General features: G+C 35.8%; 3 protein-coding genes and 2 non-coding genes across 5 annotated transcripts; 4 read left to right on the top strand and 1 right to left on the bottom strand.

Moving 5' to 3' along the window:
* The first annotated feature begins 107 nt into the window (after window positions 1–107).
* LOC121264453 (immediate early response 3-interacting protein 1-like) lies at window positions 108–1436 on the top strand. The gene is made up of 2 exons (XM_041167621.1): window positions 108–259; window positions 1025–1436. Exon 2 carries the CDS (start codon window positions 1028–1030, stop codon window positions 1259–1261), a length of 234 nt encoding a protein of 77 aa, XP_041023555.1. The 5' UTR covers window positions 108–259; window positions 1025–1027; the 3' UTR covers window positions 1262–1436.
* A 270-nt stretch (window positions 1437–1706) lies between these two features.
* Window positions 1707–2535, bottom strand: LOC121264452. The gene has a single exon (XM_041167620.1). The coding sequence runs from the start codon at window positions 2421–2423 to the stop codon at window positions 1812–1814; it is 612 nt and encodes a 203-aa protein (XP_041023554.1). The 5' UTR covers window positions 2424–2535; the 3' UTR covers window positions 1707–1811.
* A 4053-nt stretch (window positions 2536–6588) lies between these two features.
* Window positions 6589–6683, top strand: LOC121266627. Its single transcript, XR_005940849.1, has one exon. It is a non-coding gene; the product is annotated as a small nucleolar RNA snoR26 (small nucleolar RNA).
* Window positions 6684–11226: 4543 nt separating this feature from the next.
* LOC121266628 lies at window positions 11227–11318 on the top strand. Its single transcript, XR_005940850.1, has one exon. It is a non-coding gene; the product is annotated as a small nucleolar RNA snoR27 (small nucleolar RNA).
* A 2475-nt stretch (window positions 11319–13793) lies between these two features.
* On the top strand, window positions 13794–16076 carry LOC121264451 (tubulin beta chain-like). The gene is made up of 3 exons (XM_041167619.1): window positions 13794–14739; window positions 14823–15092; window positions 15182–16076. Exons 1-3 carry the CDS (start codon window positions 14346–14348, stop codon window positions 15859–15861), a joined length of 1344 nt encoding a protein of 447 aa, XP_041023553.1. The 5' UTR covers window positions 13794–14345; the 3' UTR covers window positions 15862–16076.
* Window positions 16077–16230: the final 154 nt, after the last annotated feature.

Below are 16230 nucleotides of genomic sequence, written 5' to 3'. Positions count from 1 at the left end.
TTACCGTTCACCCATCTCAAAACGTTCAGAGTGCTCTCTGCAGCACATCTCAAAACGTTGGATATAAAAGGACATAATTCTGATAACGTGGACCAATAAAAATTGAAAACTTTCTAGAAGCGTCATATTCGGAATTCTCTGCTCCTTGGTCTCTCTCTTCCATCTGTTTTTTGTTCTGGAATTCAGTCTAAGGGAGTTGGGTCGAGCCTTTTGCAGGGAAGCGTTGTCTTCATTCACTGAGTCAGTTTTTGCTTCGGAGGTGAGACTTGAGATCATTTTGTACGTAGAGTAACAGTAACCAAGATATAATTATATTTATTTATGGGTTTTTGTTTGATTTCTTTTAACCATTTAGCTGAATATGTTCGTGATTTCTGCTTTGATAAGCACCGGTATGTTTGTTTTAAAAAGTTTCCCATATTGATGGGGATTTTAGATTATTCTGCTATCGTTCTGGCTTTTATTTGGTACTGATCGTAGGGATTGATGTGCTAGTTTAGTATCGAAGTGAGGTTTTTCAAGGTAGAATTAGCCGGCTCTTTCGAGGAAAAAAAATTGGGTTTTTTTAATTGTTGAGTTGAGGGCTAAAACGACTTGTGAGAGCAATTTGGAGACAAATGGGGGGGGGGGGGGGGGGGGGGGGGGGTGTGGAGAGTATGTGATGTCGTTAATGTTTAGATTATTTTGCATTGGGGCAAAGTGCAAAAAGCCTACCTTGTCTTGTAGAATTCTCAAGAAATCCCCAGAAAAGAAAAGTTTGGGGGGGAGTATGTAGTATTTGTGGTTAAAGGATGATGCTTTTACCATTTCAATCAAATGCATTTGAAGTGCTGTATGATACTTTAAGCATTCAATCGGAAGCACTTGAACTTCCACAAGATTTGGGCAACTCCGTACATGCTTGTGCTATGCTGCATAATGTATGACTCAAAAGTTTCCACAAATACTCCACTCCACTTGGATGTTAACTTGGGACTGTTTTTATCCTGAAACTGAAATCTTGAATGCTTCATCATGCATGCAGGAAATGGGTTTCTGGACTTTGCTCGAAGCCTTTCTGCTCTTTGCAAACGCGATGGCAATACTGAACGAGGATCGGTTCCTTGCTCGAAGAGGATGGACCTTGGCTGGGATTGCAGGAGGTGGGAGAAATTCGATTAAAGGGCAGATCATAGGGCTAATACATGCATGCCAGTTCTTGAGACTACCCCTCATGATTTTGAATATCATCACTATTGTTGTGAAGCTCTTTAGTGGGTAAGGTTGATGTATAGGTTTCGTTACGGATCTCATATCTATCTATACTCGTTGTAAATTAAGTGGTGTCTGTTCAATTTGTTGATCAGAGGCTGCAACACAGAGTGAGTGAAGTCATTGCCAACTATATTAGGTGAAAGCTCATGACTTGTACTGAATAGAGAAATTTGTTTCAAATATCTTTGGTTCTTTCTTTTGAATTACTTAACACCATACGCTACCAATGCTGTCATGGGATTTTTGTGGGGCAAATAGGTGCATGAACTCATTATCTGACAAATACTAAAATGGTATACTAGAAGTTAAAGACCCCTTTCAAGTTGGGGATTCAAATCAATAAAGGAATGAAAATAATGCTCAGTGGAACTTCGCTGAACCCAATCTATACTGATCAGGTATGATTCAAATGAAAAATGGAATAAAATGGAGCTTTGGTTGCAACAGGATAGTCAAGGTAAACAGAAGCATATCATATCATATCATTTAGTTTACATCTAAACCTGAACGGAAGAGAAAAGCATATCATACATATAATTTAGTTTAGGCTGCAAACTTCACTCAACTGGGACCATAACCTCGTTGGTCCTGAATGGAGGCAAAGTCCAAGGTGGGTTATACCTTGCCAACAAGAACTGCCCAATTACCTTATACCCATCTTCCTCCAAGCTCTGCTTCAGCTTCTCTACCTTCCCCTTCACCACCTCCTCAGTTGCCACTCCCCCAAACTTCACCACCCCATACTTCCTCTCCCCCTCCTCTCTTATAACCACCCGTTCATCCACCGGCCTTGGTGCCTCCTCTGCCTTCCGATACTTTGCTGGCAACAAAAACTGCATAGTCACCATGTTCTTGAGCTCCTCTTCTCCGGCGCCACTGGTCTTGGTCACGACCGGGGTTGTCATGGCTATCTTTTCTGGGTTCTTTGTTATTACTGGTGTGGTCATTGCAATTTTTTCGGGCCTTGTGTTTTGTGGGTTTCCTAGAGCGCCAATGTAGTTGGCCAATACGGTAAAGCCACCATCTTTGTTGCCCTTAAATTGTGATGGATCATACGTGATTTCAGCTATCACGGACGGTACATATTTACGAATTTCGTAAGCGGCTGAAGATTGAATCACTTCGTATTTCGGGGTTTCGACGCAGATCCTTCCAAATACCATACCCATCTTCAAGAAGTTGGGTCGAATTCAAAGATTTGCTGGAGATGGGGCTGCTACTTTTGGTTCCTTTTAAAAGGGATTTTTTTTTTTCTAGATTGTTCATGGTCTATTTTGTCTTCGTATATATAGAGAGATCTTAACTTGGAGAGGAGGTTTAGTATAGGCTATGGAATTTTGGTATTGAACGAGTGACTGGAATTTGGGGATATTTGTGGATTATATTTGTCCACGACCTCCATGCACTAAGCTCTCGTTGACAGATAACCCTCGGCTCTCACGTACCACGAGTTCTGCTAAGAGCATTCGCATTGGTGTCTCGTATAAATGCAAAATCACATGGTTTGAAGATTATTTTTGCCATTCGCTGGTTGATTTTGTGTTTTTATTTTTTATTTTTTTAGATGTATTTTTTTTAACATTTTTAAATATTTTAAAAAAAAATCACAATATTATTAAAAAATACTTACTTAATTATTAATTAAAAAAAAACTCAGTGGTATCCAGCAGGGCTGCAGGAGCTACCTGTGGGATCCCAAGCATTTTTCATCAAGAAAAATTTTCACATTGAATTATGTATCTTTAAGCTAAAATAATAATAAAATATATTTTTTATTATTATTAATTTTTTTCTTAAAATTAATTTTTTGAATATATGTTTTGTAATTAAAACCCACTATATAAAATTTATAAATATACACCAATTGCATGAAGGCTGAATAGTAATATGTAAATATACACAAATATACACAAAAAAGTAATAAAATAAAGGAGGAATGGTGAATAGTACATGTAAATATCCAATGATAATGTTCATAGTAAGTTAAATATTTGCATATGGCTAATCCAATACAGTAAAAAATATACACTTATTATGTAAACATGTATTTGTATTTACATATGCATACACTAACTGCCAATGCTCTTACATGCAATTGATAGAAGTAAAGCTCTGCATTATATAATTTAGTAGTAATGTAATTATACCTAATTCTCATCTCATTGTTATAGTATTATATAAAATATAATATTTTATCATCCTTAAGGAGTGGTTTGGATTAAGAGATAAGTTGAGATGGGTTGAGATGATTTGTGAATAGTAAAATAAAAGTTGAATTGTTTATTATATTTTGTGTGAGAATTTGAAAAAGTTATTTTAGAATTTGAAAAAGTTGAATTGTTTATTATATTTTGTGTGGAAATTTGAAAAAGTTGTAATGATGAGATGTGATGAGTCGAGGTGGGTTTTGAATGCAAACGAGGCCTAAGTCATTGTTTTTTTAAATAAAAATTCAAAAGTTAAAAACAATAACATCTTGTCGCAGTATAATTAAAAGAGTGATGCTAGTGTGCCAGCTGCCCACTAGTATAAATTTCACATTTTATTTTATTTTTATTTTTTCATGTTTTTTAAATATCTTTAAATATTTTTAAAAAATAAAAAAATATACCAACATACTAAAAGTCACTTCTTTAACCATTAAACAAAAAAATTTAAAAAAAATTAAATATATGAGATGTCAAAATGAGGGGGTAAACTCATGTGGCATATTAGTATTTTCCTAATAAAATTTAGATAAGAGAGTAGTATATATAATTTTGAGAAGTGCTACAACTACAAAAAGATTTCATTAAAATAAATTCACAAACTGACATGATTTTATGTGATATATTAGATCTATTTATAATAAAAATAATTTTTACAATTGAAAATACCACATCAAATTATTTCAATTTAAAAATTTATTTTTATAAAATTACTAAAAAAATATTTCTCCAAGATTTTTCATTATGTAGATCTATTGAAAATTGGGCCAAGCCCGATTATAGTTTGAGCTCAAAAGGGCATATGGCTAATAAACCGAGGAGAGCAAGGTAACAACGAACAAGCCAGGGAGCCATGCTTCTTAGCACGTACCTTATGTATTGGTTGCCAATCCTTGCACGTTGGTCGCCTTGTTTCGATAGCGTATTATTTCATCTAAATAACTAAAACCCACTTTTATTATTTTAGTTAACCAGTCTTACAATATACCTTATTCATTATTTTTCTATATTATTTAAATATTATTTCTTTTCTTTTTTTTTTTATTCATTTGAAATATTTTCTCTAACTACCGTTAAACTTTTAATAGTATTAAATTTTTTAATATTTTTATATATTAACGTAATTGCAAGATCTCTCTATTGCGAAAGTGATATCAATATCCCAACTAACCAAAACCACTTTTTTTATGAATTTGTTTCTTCTTTTTCATGTTTTCTAAGGTTTTTATTACGAGTATGTTTCTTTTTATTCAAATAAAATTATAAATGCGAGAGATGAAAATAAGGAAAAAGAAAGAAAGAATAATAAAAAAAAGGTGTGTATATATATATATATATATAGTGCATGTTAAATACTGAAAATCACTTTATATATATATATATATATATATATATATATATATATACAGTGCATGTTAAATACTGAAAATCACTTTAACTCATATGTATTTTATGTTGAATTTACATAATCCAACGAAGACTTTATCTTGACATGTTGCTAGTCATTTTACGTGAAAAATACAAACATAGATAAGACATCCTGAATGCTTGGATGTTGATGTGATTGGTAAATAGTATTTTGTAGATCTTATTGAGATGTATTTGAATGTATGAAATAAGTTAAGATGATGTTAACTTTTTTTATGAAAAATTAAAAAAGTCGTAAATCTCATTAATAATTAATTTGAAATGAATTGAAGCATGTTTGTCAACCTAACATAACATGCGGGCCCGTTTGGATGTTGGAAGCATCTAAATACAATTCATTTTTAGACTTCATGCAACATCCAAACAAACGTTTTAACCTTCACTGAGTGCAATTCAATTTTAAACTTCATGGGATCCACAACTAATAAGCATAATTAAAGAAGTGGCCTTGTTTCCATCTCTCTCACACCAATTTTACAGCAATGTTCTAAAGGGTGCTGTGCCGGCTTTGAAACCAACTGAAGAAGTCAGGATGTGGCCTTTGTCAGCTGAACAGTTTGTTGATTGGTGGAACCATATGTTTTACAACTTTTCTATATCTAAAATTATCTTAACATTTAAATACATTTAAATTTATCTTAGATGGGTTTTATATAACTCATTTCATCCTCTCAACTCACTACTATTTATAAAAAATTCAATTTAACTTAATTCAACTTAACATTTAAATGTAACCTAAATGTGAGAGGGAGGACGATGACATTTACCATTAATATGAAAAGACTATTGTGAAGTGTTAAATTATCATGTGACAGAGGAAAATTGTGTGAACATAGCATTAAGTATACCAATAACAATGCGACTCACGTTAAGGTCCACTTAAGGAGATCATTGTTGGGTTGTCATTGCAAATACACACAAGTTCAAGTATAAGTAATATTAGATATAAGTTTAAAATAGACAAGTTTCATATAAATCTTTTATAAAAAAGTAAATCTCACTAATAAAAAATAATTTTTTCTACTTTTTTTAGTTGGGGTATACTTTTTTACAAGAATTTACATAAGATTTATCTATTTAGAACTTATACAAGTTATTTCTTTAGTATAGACAGACCATTAAATTTTAAGGATAGTTGCTCAATCTCTTTTAAATTATATTCAAATGATTTAACATGTATTAAATCTTAGTTTCGAATCCGAATATGAATTTTCCTCCAATTGGTAAAATCTCTTTTATCCAATTTTCAATAAATGGAATGCTACCATTTTTATTTAATAAGCTTTCGTCTGGATAGTGAGATAAGATGATATGATTTGAATAGTAGTGAAAAATAAGTAAAATAATAATAAACTAATAAATAATAGTGAAATATTTTAAAAATACAGTATTCTCAATATTCAAACTAGTCTGTCTTCTTGATTGACTTTCACTATTTCTTCTCTGTTTCCTCTGAAATTTTAAACTGATTTGCAAAGTCGAGAACACACTCTTTCTATAGCTTGCTATGTGCTTTTTTTCCAAACCTCGTATGACTTAATTCATGTCCTAGGTTGAAGAAAATACTCGTGGCACATTATTTGATCTTCGTCTTTCGCTTGTTTTTTTTTTTTTTTCCTCATATGAGTAGTTGTCTTGTGAGGAGATTTTTTGTTTTTCACGTCCGGACCTATGATCGTTTCTGTGGTTTTCTATTTTCTAAGCATCGATGATGAGTTTATCCCATCTTTATTTTTTGCACTTTGATTTATAGTGAAGATCAAATTTATGGGGAAAGATCTCTTTGAGATGCTCTTCTTTCATAAACTCTAACGATATGAAAATGTTTTTTTTTTTTTTGTCTTAATATTATGTCCTCCCTTATTAAGGCAGTTGACTCATCACCTCAAAATGAATCTTGCAACGGAATTCTATAAGCATCTGGACGCCCTCTGCACTAACAGAATTGATACTGGTGGTCCCAAAATTAGTTATGAAATTACAATGAAATTCTATACAAATGAAATTCATCTTTATTTTGAGTAGCTTGTATAAATAAGTCCACTGGACTATTGTAAAAGTAGCTTTCGTATACTTGTAAATTATTTTCAACAAAAATAGGTCTTTCAGACCTTTCCTTAAGTACATGCTCTGCATTTTTATTCTTCTCTTCAATATGGTATCTTAGAGCCCGTAAAAGCCTATGCTCCTTCCTCCTCCTCAATAGAAAATGGATTCCAACAATCAAAACTCAAAAACATCATCACTTTCTTCCCCTCAACACCTCTATAGCCACATCTGCCTCCAATTTCGTTGCTCTCAAGCTCACCATCAACAACTACCTTCTATGGCAAGCACAGATCACTCCTTTCCTCAAAGGCCATCAGTTGTATGGTTACATTGATGGCACTATCCCCGCCCTCCTCCCACCATAAATGATCAGCCCAATCCCGATTATTCTCGTTGGGTCTTACAAGACCAACTCGTGATTTCAACTCTAAATTCTTCTCTCACAGATTCAATACTCTCTCATGTTTTAGATTGTTCTATATCACAAGAAGTCTAGACCACCTTGCAAACCTTATACGCTGCCCAGTCCTCAGCTCATGTCATTCAAACACAATTCCAGCTTGCAACCCTTAAGAAGGGCTCTGAAAGCATCTTTGAATTCTATAACATATCAATCTGCCTTGCTGCCTCCCTTAATGCAGCAGGTCACCCCATCTCTGTTTCTCAATTTTCTATTTACCTCATGGCTGGTCTCGGTTCATATTATGAGACCGTAGTCTTAGCCATTACAACACGACCATATGCCCTTTCTTCCCAACATATTTATAGCTTTTTGTTGGATCATGACGCTCGTTTGAATCACCAAAATCAGTCTCTTCTTGCTGTTACTCCACTTGCTGCACATGCCACTCAGTTTTGACCTCCCTTTTCACCCAATAACTCGAACAGAGGCCGAAATGATTTCTCTCGTGGTGGACGTCATGGATGTGGCCTTGGTGGTCAACCACCCAATTTCTTTTCTCGCCCAGATAACCGCCCTCTCTGCCAAGTCTAACAAAACCTTGGGCACACTGACCTCTCTTGTTATCACCGCTTCACTCACACATACATTCAATTACCATATCTGGCCATCATTTCCTACCACATCACGTCTCACGCCTTTAAACCCATCATCCGGTCCTCACTCCTTAAGCCCTAATCTGCGTAACCCAGGCCCTCATCCCGTGTGGCCTATCCCTTCGTCCAATTCTTCCTCTCCACTCAACCAGAGCATTTCAATCCCTTCGACAAACCCTAGCCTTCATCCTGTTTCTTCCCTACCGTCTTCACCTTCTCATAAATCCTCCACCGAATCACTCCATCTTCCCTTGCCGTCGTCTTCATCCCATCCTCCTTCGGCTCCATCTACTTCTACTCTCCCGAATATTCATCTTCATCCCAAGGTCACTCGCTCCAAATCTCAGATTCATTGTCCTTGTCTTCGCACAAATGGTACAATACTATGGCCTTAGCCTAAGCCCTCTCTCTCCTTCACGGTCTCCTCCTCAATTTCAGAGGATCCATCTTCATATGCAGAGGCCTCAAAATGGCCTGAATGGCGTGCGGCCATGGTGGCCAAATTTTAGGCCCTATTCCAGAATCATATTTGGATTCTGGTGCCCCATTCCTCTAATACCAATGTCATTGGCTTGAAGTAGGTTCTCAAAACAAAGTGTAGGGCTGATGGAACCCTTGAACTTTGCAAGGCACGCCTTGTGGCCAAGGGTTTCCATCAGCAACCAGGGCTTGACTATACAGAGACTTTAGTCCTGTAGTCAAGCCCGTCACCATTCAACTCATATTGTCTCTTGTAGCTGCTTCTCACTAGTCGTTGTACCAACTAGACATCCAAAATGCATTTTTACACGGTGACCTCGAAGAGGATGTGCACATGGCAGCAGCCACCCTAGTTTGTGAATCCCGACCTTTTTTCTCATATCTGTAAGTTGACTAAATCCATTTACGGTTTGAAATAGGCCCCTAGGGCCTAATTTTCTTAGCTTACAGATCGGTTATTTTGCTTGGTTTCCATTGCTCTAAATCTGACTCATCGTTGTTTATTCAAATTGTTGGTTTTGATTACATCTATGTTTTAGTATATGTTGATGACATTGTTGTCACAAGTTCAAATAAATTGCTCATCACTAATTTTATTGCTACTCTTGGGTCCTATTTTCTTGTGAAGGACCTTGGTCCTTTACACTACTTTCTAGGTATAGAGGTCACTAGAAATGCCATGGGTGTGTCTATTTCCCAGTCCAAATATGTCACAGATTTATTGTTGCGTACAAATATGCACAAATCCAAACCAATTGCAACCCTTATGTCTTCCACGACTCGGTTCACTGCACTTGAAGGATCTTATTTTGAGGACCCTCAGCTGTATCACAGTGTAGTGGGCAGCTTTCAATATCTGGCCTTGGATATCTCCTTCGCTGTTAATAAGATTTTTCAGTTCATGCACTATCCACGACTGCCCCACTGGCATGCCGTTAAAGAATTTTGTGTTACTTAAATAATACACAACATTTTGACCTTCATTTTAGTTCATCTTCTTCATTAACATTGTCGGCCTTCTCCAATGCAGACTGGACGGGTTGCTTTGATGAACTGAAATAACCTATTCTGCGTTATTTCCACAAGTGGGTTTTGAAATTATTTTGGTTCTCACCTTCTCTCTTGAGGCTCTAAGAAACAACCGACGGTTGCACGGTCCTCCACTAAGGCCGGATACAAAATAGTTGCAAATACTGCTTGTGAACTCATTCGGCTGTAATCTATTTTAGAAGAACTTGGACTGTTTCTCAAAGATTCTCTGGACTGTTTCTCAAAGATTCTTCAACTTTATGGTGTGATAATCTAGGTTCCACTTATTTAACTCTTAAACCCATTATGCACACTTGTACTAAACATGTAAAACTTGATTATCATTTTGTTCGAGACATGTGACATTTAAATCTCTTCAAGTTTCTTTTTTGTCAAGTAAATATCAACTTGTAGATATTATCACTAAGCCATTAGCAGCAGCTCGATTTGCACAATTACGATCCAATCTTACTATTCGTCCAGCTGAGCTTGGATTGTACGGGACTATTAAGGCAGCTGACTCATCACCTCAAAAGAAATCTTACAATAGAATTCTGGAAGCATTTGGACACCCTCTGCACTAACAGAATTGATACTGGTGGTCCCAAGATTAGTTACGAAATTACAATGAAATTCTGTACAAATGAAATTCATCTTCATTTTGAGTAGCTTGTATAAATAAATCCATTGGACTATTGTAAAAGTAGGTTTCGTATATTTGTAAATTCTTTTCAATAGAAATAGGTCTTTCAGACCTTTCCTCAAACACATGCTCTGTTTTTTTATTCTTCTCTTCAATATCCCTTTATTCTTTTTTCAGATTTTATGGCTTTCAATATTTGAATTATCTTTGGTGGATCAACGATCTGGTCCAAAAAGGTCCTCATTTTTTCTTCCCTCATAGTTAAAACATATTATTTTCGAGCTCTTTGGTCTAATCGTTTATGATTATATTTTGTTAAATTGGTAATTATTTCGTGCAGAAGTCGGTTGCAGAGAAAGCTGTAGAAAAAAGCTTGCATCTTTGTCATTTCGCCTGAATGAAAAAACTCCGAACCAGGGGAGAAAGAATTGAACAAAAAAAAAATATTAATTTACTCTAATTTCTGTTGCACTGGTACTGAGGCTTCTGCTGTGCAAGCATTAATTTGCCTGCTGCCTAATCTAAATGTGCTGAATTGAACATTATCAACCTAAATCCAAAAGCTGCACATGGAATCCAGAGAAACCCACAGTTCCCGTGAGGTTTTTGAAGAAATAACATGACAAAAATAAGGAAATCTGTGGGAGGTGCTGTCGAGCTCTCAGCTGCCATGACGTAGAAAAGGAGAAAAAAAAAAAAAAAAAAAAAAGGGGGTGGGAGAAGGATCAGAGAGACTGCTAGTCTAGCAGCTTTTCTGAATATTCATGAATTAAACATCAACCATCTCTATGTTGAGTTTATCCCTGCACTTTGTTATAGCAGGATACACAAAATGAACGTTTGCATCTGGTTTCTAGCTTTTCATCTTGATGTCCAATATGAAGCCTAGCAATCTTGATGGCCTTTTGTTCCATCATATAATTTCTATAAATCTTTAATCAGTCGTATTTGATCTTAGTTGGATTTTATGAAACATGAGTATCTGGCGAACCATTGATTGTATATTCAATCAACGGCTTGGATTTTGAAACATGTTTTAGGTAAGATTGAGAGTAGGTAGATCCTTATTGGAGTGTCTCCAATGGATCAATGATTTTTGTTAGAAAACTGCGTTATCTTAATGTAATTTCCTTGATGGAATTGAAGATAATCATAACATACTGAGATCCATTATTCCCATTATATATCATTTTAGGCTGCGTTTGGCTTTTAAATTCAGCCGAGCTCAATTAATATTAGTCTAATTTTAAACTGAGTCTAACATTCAAATACCTAACTCTCAAATTACTAAATCCATCCCAATTTAAAATCTTCTTATATGTGAGACTCATAACTTTTTTTAATTCAAAACTTTTTTATACGTGAGATCTATAACCTTTTTCAATTTCTTATTAAAAGTATTAAACTCATCTTAACATCTAAACACATTTTAAACTCAGTTTAAATAGGTCCCACATAACTCTCTTTACTACTCAACTCACTATTATTCATAAAAAACTCAACTAAGCTGAATTTAGCTCAACATCTCAACACAACCTTAAATTTTTTGTAGAATATGATTTCGGAAACATCAAACCAAGCAATTTAACAGAGTCAGTGGGTTTTGGTTTTTTCTGTTGTTGAAATGATTTCGACTGTTTGATATTCAAGAGTTTAGGTTGGAATGGCTGCGTTGTATGTAGTATTTACCCCTCTCTCTCTGTCTCTCTCTCTCTCAGCAGAATTGGTTGGTAATTGGCAGGGATTCTCCTTGAGTGGAAAAGGGCGAATCAATGACTGTATGTGAAATATTTTGTCGGTCGAAATTGTAGCCTTCAACCGGTCGCCTGTGTGTATTCATGACTTGATAATGAAATCATACATAGGCTGTGAATGCAATTGTGTTGCTCAATATTCCTGCATATGGGACACAACGCTCTCATAATCTAATGACCTGAATTTGATTTCAGTGCAACTAAGAAAGATGAATCAATTTCAATTTTTTTAAGAGTAATACTACATATAGTCCTCAAACGCTACGCAATCGATTTGAAAAAAAAATAGAGTCTATTATTAAAAAATTAATTTTTTTTGTTTATATAAATCTTACATTTACTTTTTTTTAAAGAGATTATGTAGTACTTGCACACTTACGACTGTAAATATCATTTCTCTTTTTTTAATATTGTACATTAGTCCTTTAGATTAATTTTCCTATATTTCAATTTTGGAAATCAAACTACTTTTTGCTTACCTATTTTAATGTTGTCTATATAATCTGCTATTCATTTATTCTTTCTTTATTCCAAGCTAGTATTATGCAAATCAATTTACCATTCATATGAAAATATGTAATTTTCAAAAGAAACAAAAAGCCCCCGATGCCCATCAACACCTCAAAAGTAATTGACAAGTACAAAAAATAGTGAACAATTTTTTTTTTTTTTTTTTTTTTTAAAAGAAGATAGAGAAATGCTAAATAATCCTATCATTTTGACCATTTTTTTTATTATATTTTTTTAATGCTTATGGGAGTGATTAGAAAGAAGAAAAAACTGAAAGTTGGTTGAGAGTGCACTGAAGGCATAACCTGACCATCACATGTGCCAATTTAAGAGACTGAAGCAAGTTGGGGAGTGTGTCGGAAAGAAAATGGTGCCACATGAGATGGGAATTTTGCATCTAGAATACGTGTGAAGAGGTCAAGGTTGTTGCAGGGTTTTATGTTTTTGAGACGCAGATATTTCCAGGCTGTTTTTTTTTTTTTTTTTTTTTTTTTTTTTTCAAGGCTGTTGTTTCTACATATACATGTGCCTCTTCACGTGCTTACACATTGTCATTGTCTCTTTGTGTGTGATAATTTGGACTTCACAATTCACATGCACACACATCCTTACCAATTGAATATACACCTTTACCACATGCCCTGCAACCCCACTGTAATCAATATAGTATTACAAACTAGGGGCCCAAAGTCCAGGAGGAGGACCCTTCTATTGTCACCTCCATTTCTGGTTTCCAGATTGATTGTAAGTGAGTGATGAAAAAACTTTATTCATAAAAATTAAATAAATAAAACACAAAAATGAAATGCAACACTTTCACAAATATATAAAAAATAATAATGCTTTATGTTTTCTTTTCATTTTCACAACTCATGCATTTAATTTTTTTTTTTTTTACTTATTGATTAATGAAGTAATTATTACTATATTTGTGTATTTTTTATTTTTTAAAAATATTTAAATATGTTAAAAAAATGTAAAAAAAAGATAAAAAAAGTAAAATTTATACTAGTAGACATGTCTAGCGATCAAAATGGGCAGCATACTAGTACTACATATCTCTCTTATTTTATAGTATCGTCTCATTATATAAAATGTAACATATTTATTATCATTACATAATTTTTTATTGAATGATTCTTTATTATTTAATAGTAATAAATATGTTACTTGTTATATAATAAAATGAAAGTGTGGTATATGATATTATTATTTTAGTTTTTATGAATAAAATCATTATATATATATATATATAGGCATACAATTATGTAATTAGAAAAAACTTAAAATCTAATATGATAACAGTACTTAACCACCGACGCTTAGTTAAACCCTGCTAATTTACACCTCTATTTAATAACACCTGTGAAAATTATTTCTCATTATTAAAATTTTTAAATACGTAGCACCGACAGATGGATGAGTTGGAAGGATAAAGTTTGGAAGGGATGATAATGATACGATAGGTGTGGGAAGGGAAGATGAGATCTAGAAATATTTTACCCTATTTATTTGTGTTTTTTATTTTTTGACCAAACCTGTTTAAATTTCAAATTTCAAATTTAGAAGGAGTGTGTTTGTGTGATTACTGATGATAATGCCATTCCAGCTCTATGTTTAGGAGCCTCACTCTGTCGTTTTCCCTAAATTTGCAGGAAAAAAAGCCATTAATTAAGGAAAGCTTCGCTGGTAGGTCAGTAGCTGTACCCTAAATTTAAAAAAAATTTGAAAAAATCTGCACAAAACCCCATCAACATCACTCAGCAATAATACTCCTGTGAATTTAACCGTTAAAGATCTCATCTTTCTATAAAGAAAGCTCCCTTCGTCCCCACGCATCATTCGTTTCCATTCATTTCTTTGCGCACGCTCCCCTTCTCTCTCGATCTATTTTTCTCTCTGTTTCGCTTTCTTCTTTCCCGACTTCAAGCGAAGATGCGTGAGATCCTTCACATCCAAGGTGGGCAATGCGGCAACCAGATCGGTGCCAAGTTCTGGGAAGTGGTGTGTGCTGAGCACGGCATTGACCCGACGGGGAGATACCAGGGCGATTCTGAGCTTCAGTTGGAAAGGATTAACGTTTACTACAATGAGGCTAGCTGTGGCAGGTACGTCCCTCGCGCTGTTCTCATGGATCTGGAGCCTGGTACCATGGACAGCATCAGGACCGGTCCCTACGGCCAGATCTTCAGGCCGGACAATTTCGTTTTCGGTCAATCTGGCGCCGGAAACAATTGGGCCAAGGGTCACTACACAGAAGGCGCAGAGCTCATCGATTCCGTGCTCGATGTGGTCCGTAAAGAGGCAGAGAACTGTGATTGTTTGCAAGGTTTGTGCTTCCCAGATCTGATCTCTCTTATCAATTTCGTCGCTTTTATATATTTGTTGATTATGGTGTTTATGGTTTTGCAGGGTTTCAGGTGTGTCATTCTCTAGGAGGAGGAACTGGATCTGGTATGGGTACCCTTTTGATCTCGAAAATCAGAGAGGAATACCCAGACCGAATGATGCTCACCTTCTCCGTCTTCCCATCCCCAAAGGTCTCCGACACCGTTGTTGAGCCTTACAACGCAACCCTGTCCGTCCACCAGCTCGTCGAAAATGCAGATGAGTGCATGGTTCTTGACAACGAAGCTCTTTACGATATTTGCTTCCGCACCCTCAAGCTCACAACCCCAAGCTGTAAGTTAACTGGCCTTTCCCGTATGTGGATTTTGTGTGAGAGATCTATGCCTTTCGGGTTACTGATTGTCTTGTTTTTGTTCGTTCAGTTGGAGATCTAAACCATTTGATTTCTGCTACCATGTCTGGGGTCACATGTTGTTTGAGATTCCCTGGCCAGCTTAACTCCGACCTTAGAAAGCTCGCCGTTAATTTAATCCCCTTCCCTAGGCTCCACTTTTTCATGGTGGGTTTCGCCCCTTTGACATCCCGAGGTTCCCAGCAGTACAGAGCCTTGACTGTGCCTGAGCTCACCCAGCAAATGTGGGATGCAAAGAACATGATGTGCGCCGCTGACCCACGACACGGCCGCTATCTCACGGCCTCAGCCATGTTCCGTGGTAAAATGAGCACCAAGGAAGTGGATGAACAAATGATCAATGTTCAGAACAAGAATTCCTCATACTTCGTGGAATGGATTCCCAACAATGTCAAATCCACGGTCTGTGACATTCCACCGACAGGGCTGAAGATGGCTTCGACATTCATTGGGAACTCCACTTCGATCCAGGAAATGTTCCGCCGTGTGAGCGAGCAGTTCACAGCCATGTTCAGGAGAAAGGCCTTCTTGCACTGGTACACAGGGGAAGGTATGGATGAGATGGAGTTCACCGAGGCGGAGAGCAACATGAACGATCTGGTTTCCGAGTATCAGCAGTACCAAGATGCCACCGCCGATGAGGATGAGTATGAGGAGCAATACGAGGAAGAAGAAGCTCAAGACATGTAATGCTGTTAGTTATGAATGCGACCTGCTGCAACTTCCGGTTGCCATTGAGGCTATTCCGGATAGCTGTAGGCCATATTTTAATGTCGAATCTTCAAGTTTGTTTCTTGTTTTTGGGTTCTTGTGTACTTGGAGGCATTTCATGTGATTCTGTTCGATCATATGTTGTTCATTGACATAAACTTCTCTATCGATGTATTAATGCTGCTTCTCTGTTATATTCGCCGATCTATTGTCGCATGTTGTTCATTTCGGCAACTTCCTTTGCGGGAGTTTATTTTGCGCATACTTGTTTGTAGACTGCAGTGTTTCAGATTTGCAGAGAGCAATGGCATGACAATGAGATTTGCAGAGAGCAATGGCATGACAATG

The sequence above is a fragment of the Juglans microcarpa x Juglans regia genome, chromosome 5D (assembly GCF_004785595.1).
Source record: "Juglans microcarpa x Juglans regia isolate MS1-56 chromosome 5D, Jm3101_v1.0, whole genome shotgun sequence".
Classification (NCBI taxonomy): Eukaryota; Viridiplantae; Streptophyta; class Magnoliopsida; order Fagales; family Juglandaceae; genus Juglans; species Juglans microcarpa x Juglans regia.
The sequence above is the reverse complement of the archived record's forward strand: the minus strand, read 5'-3'. Positions and strand labels throughout refer to the sequence as shown.

Coding starts and splice junctions, on each gene's coding strand:
- LOC121264453 (XM_041167621.1), top strand. CDS start 1,028: ATGGGTTTCTGGACTTTGCTCGAAGCCTTTCTGCTCTTTGCAAACGCG.
- LOC121264452 (XM_041167620.1), bottom strand. CDS start 2,423: ATGGGTATGGTATTTGGAAGGATCTGCGTCGAAACCCCGAAATACGAA.
- LOC121264451 (XM_041167619.1), top strand. CDS start 14,346: ATGCGTGAGATCCTTCACATCCAAGGTGGGCAATGCGGCAACCAGATC. Junction 14,740..14,822: donor GAACTGTGATTGTTTGCAAG/GTTTGTGCTTCC, acceptor ATGGTTTTGCAG/GGTTTCAGGTGTGTCATTCT. Junction 15,093..15,181: donor CAAGCTCACAACCCCAAGCT/GTAAGTTAACTG, acceptor TTGTTCGTTCAG/TTGGAGATCTAAACCATTTG.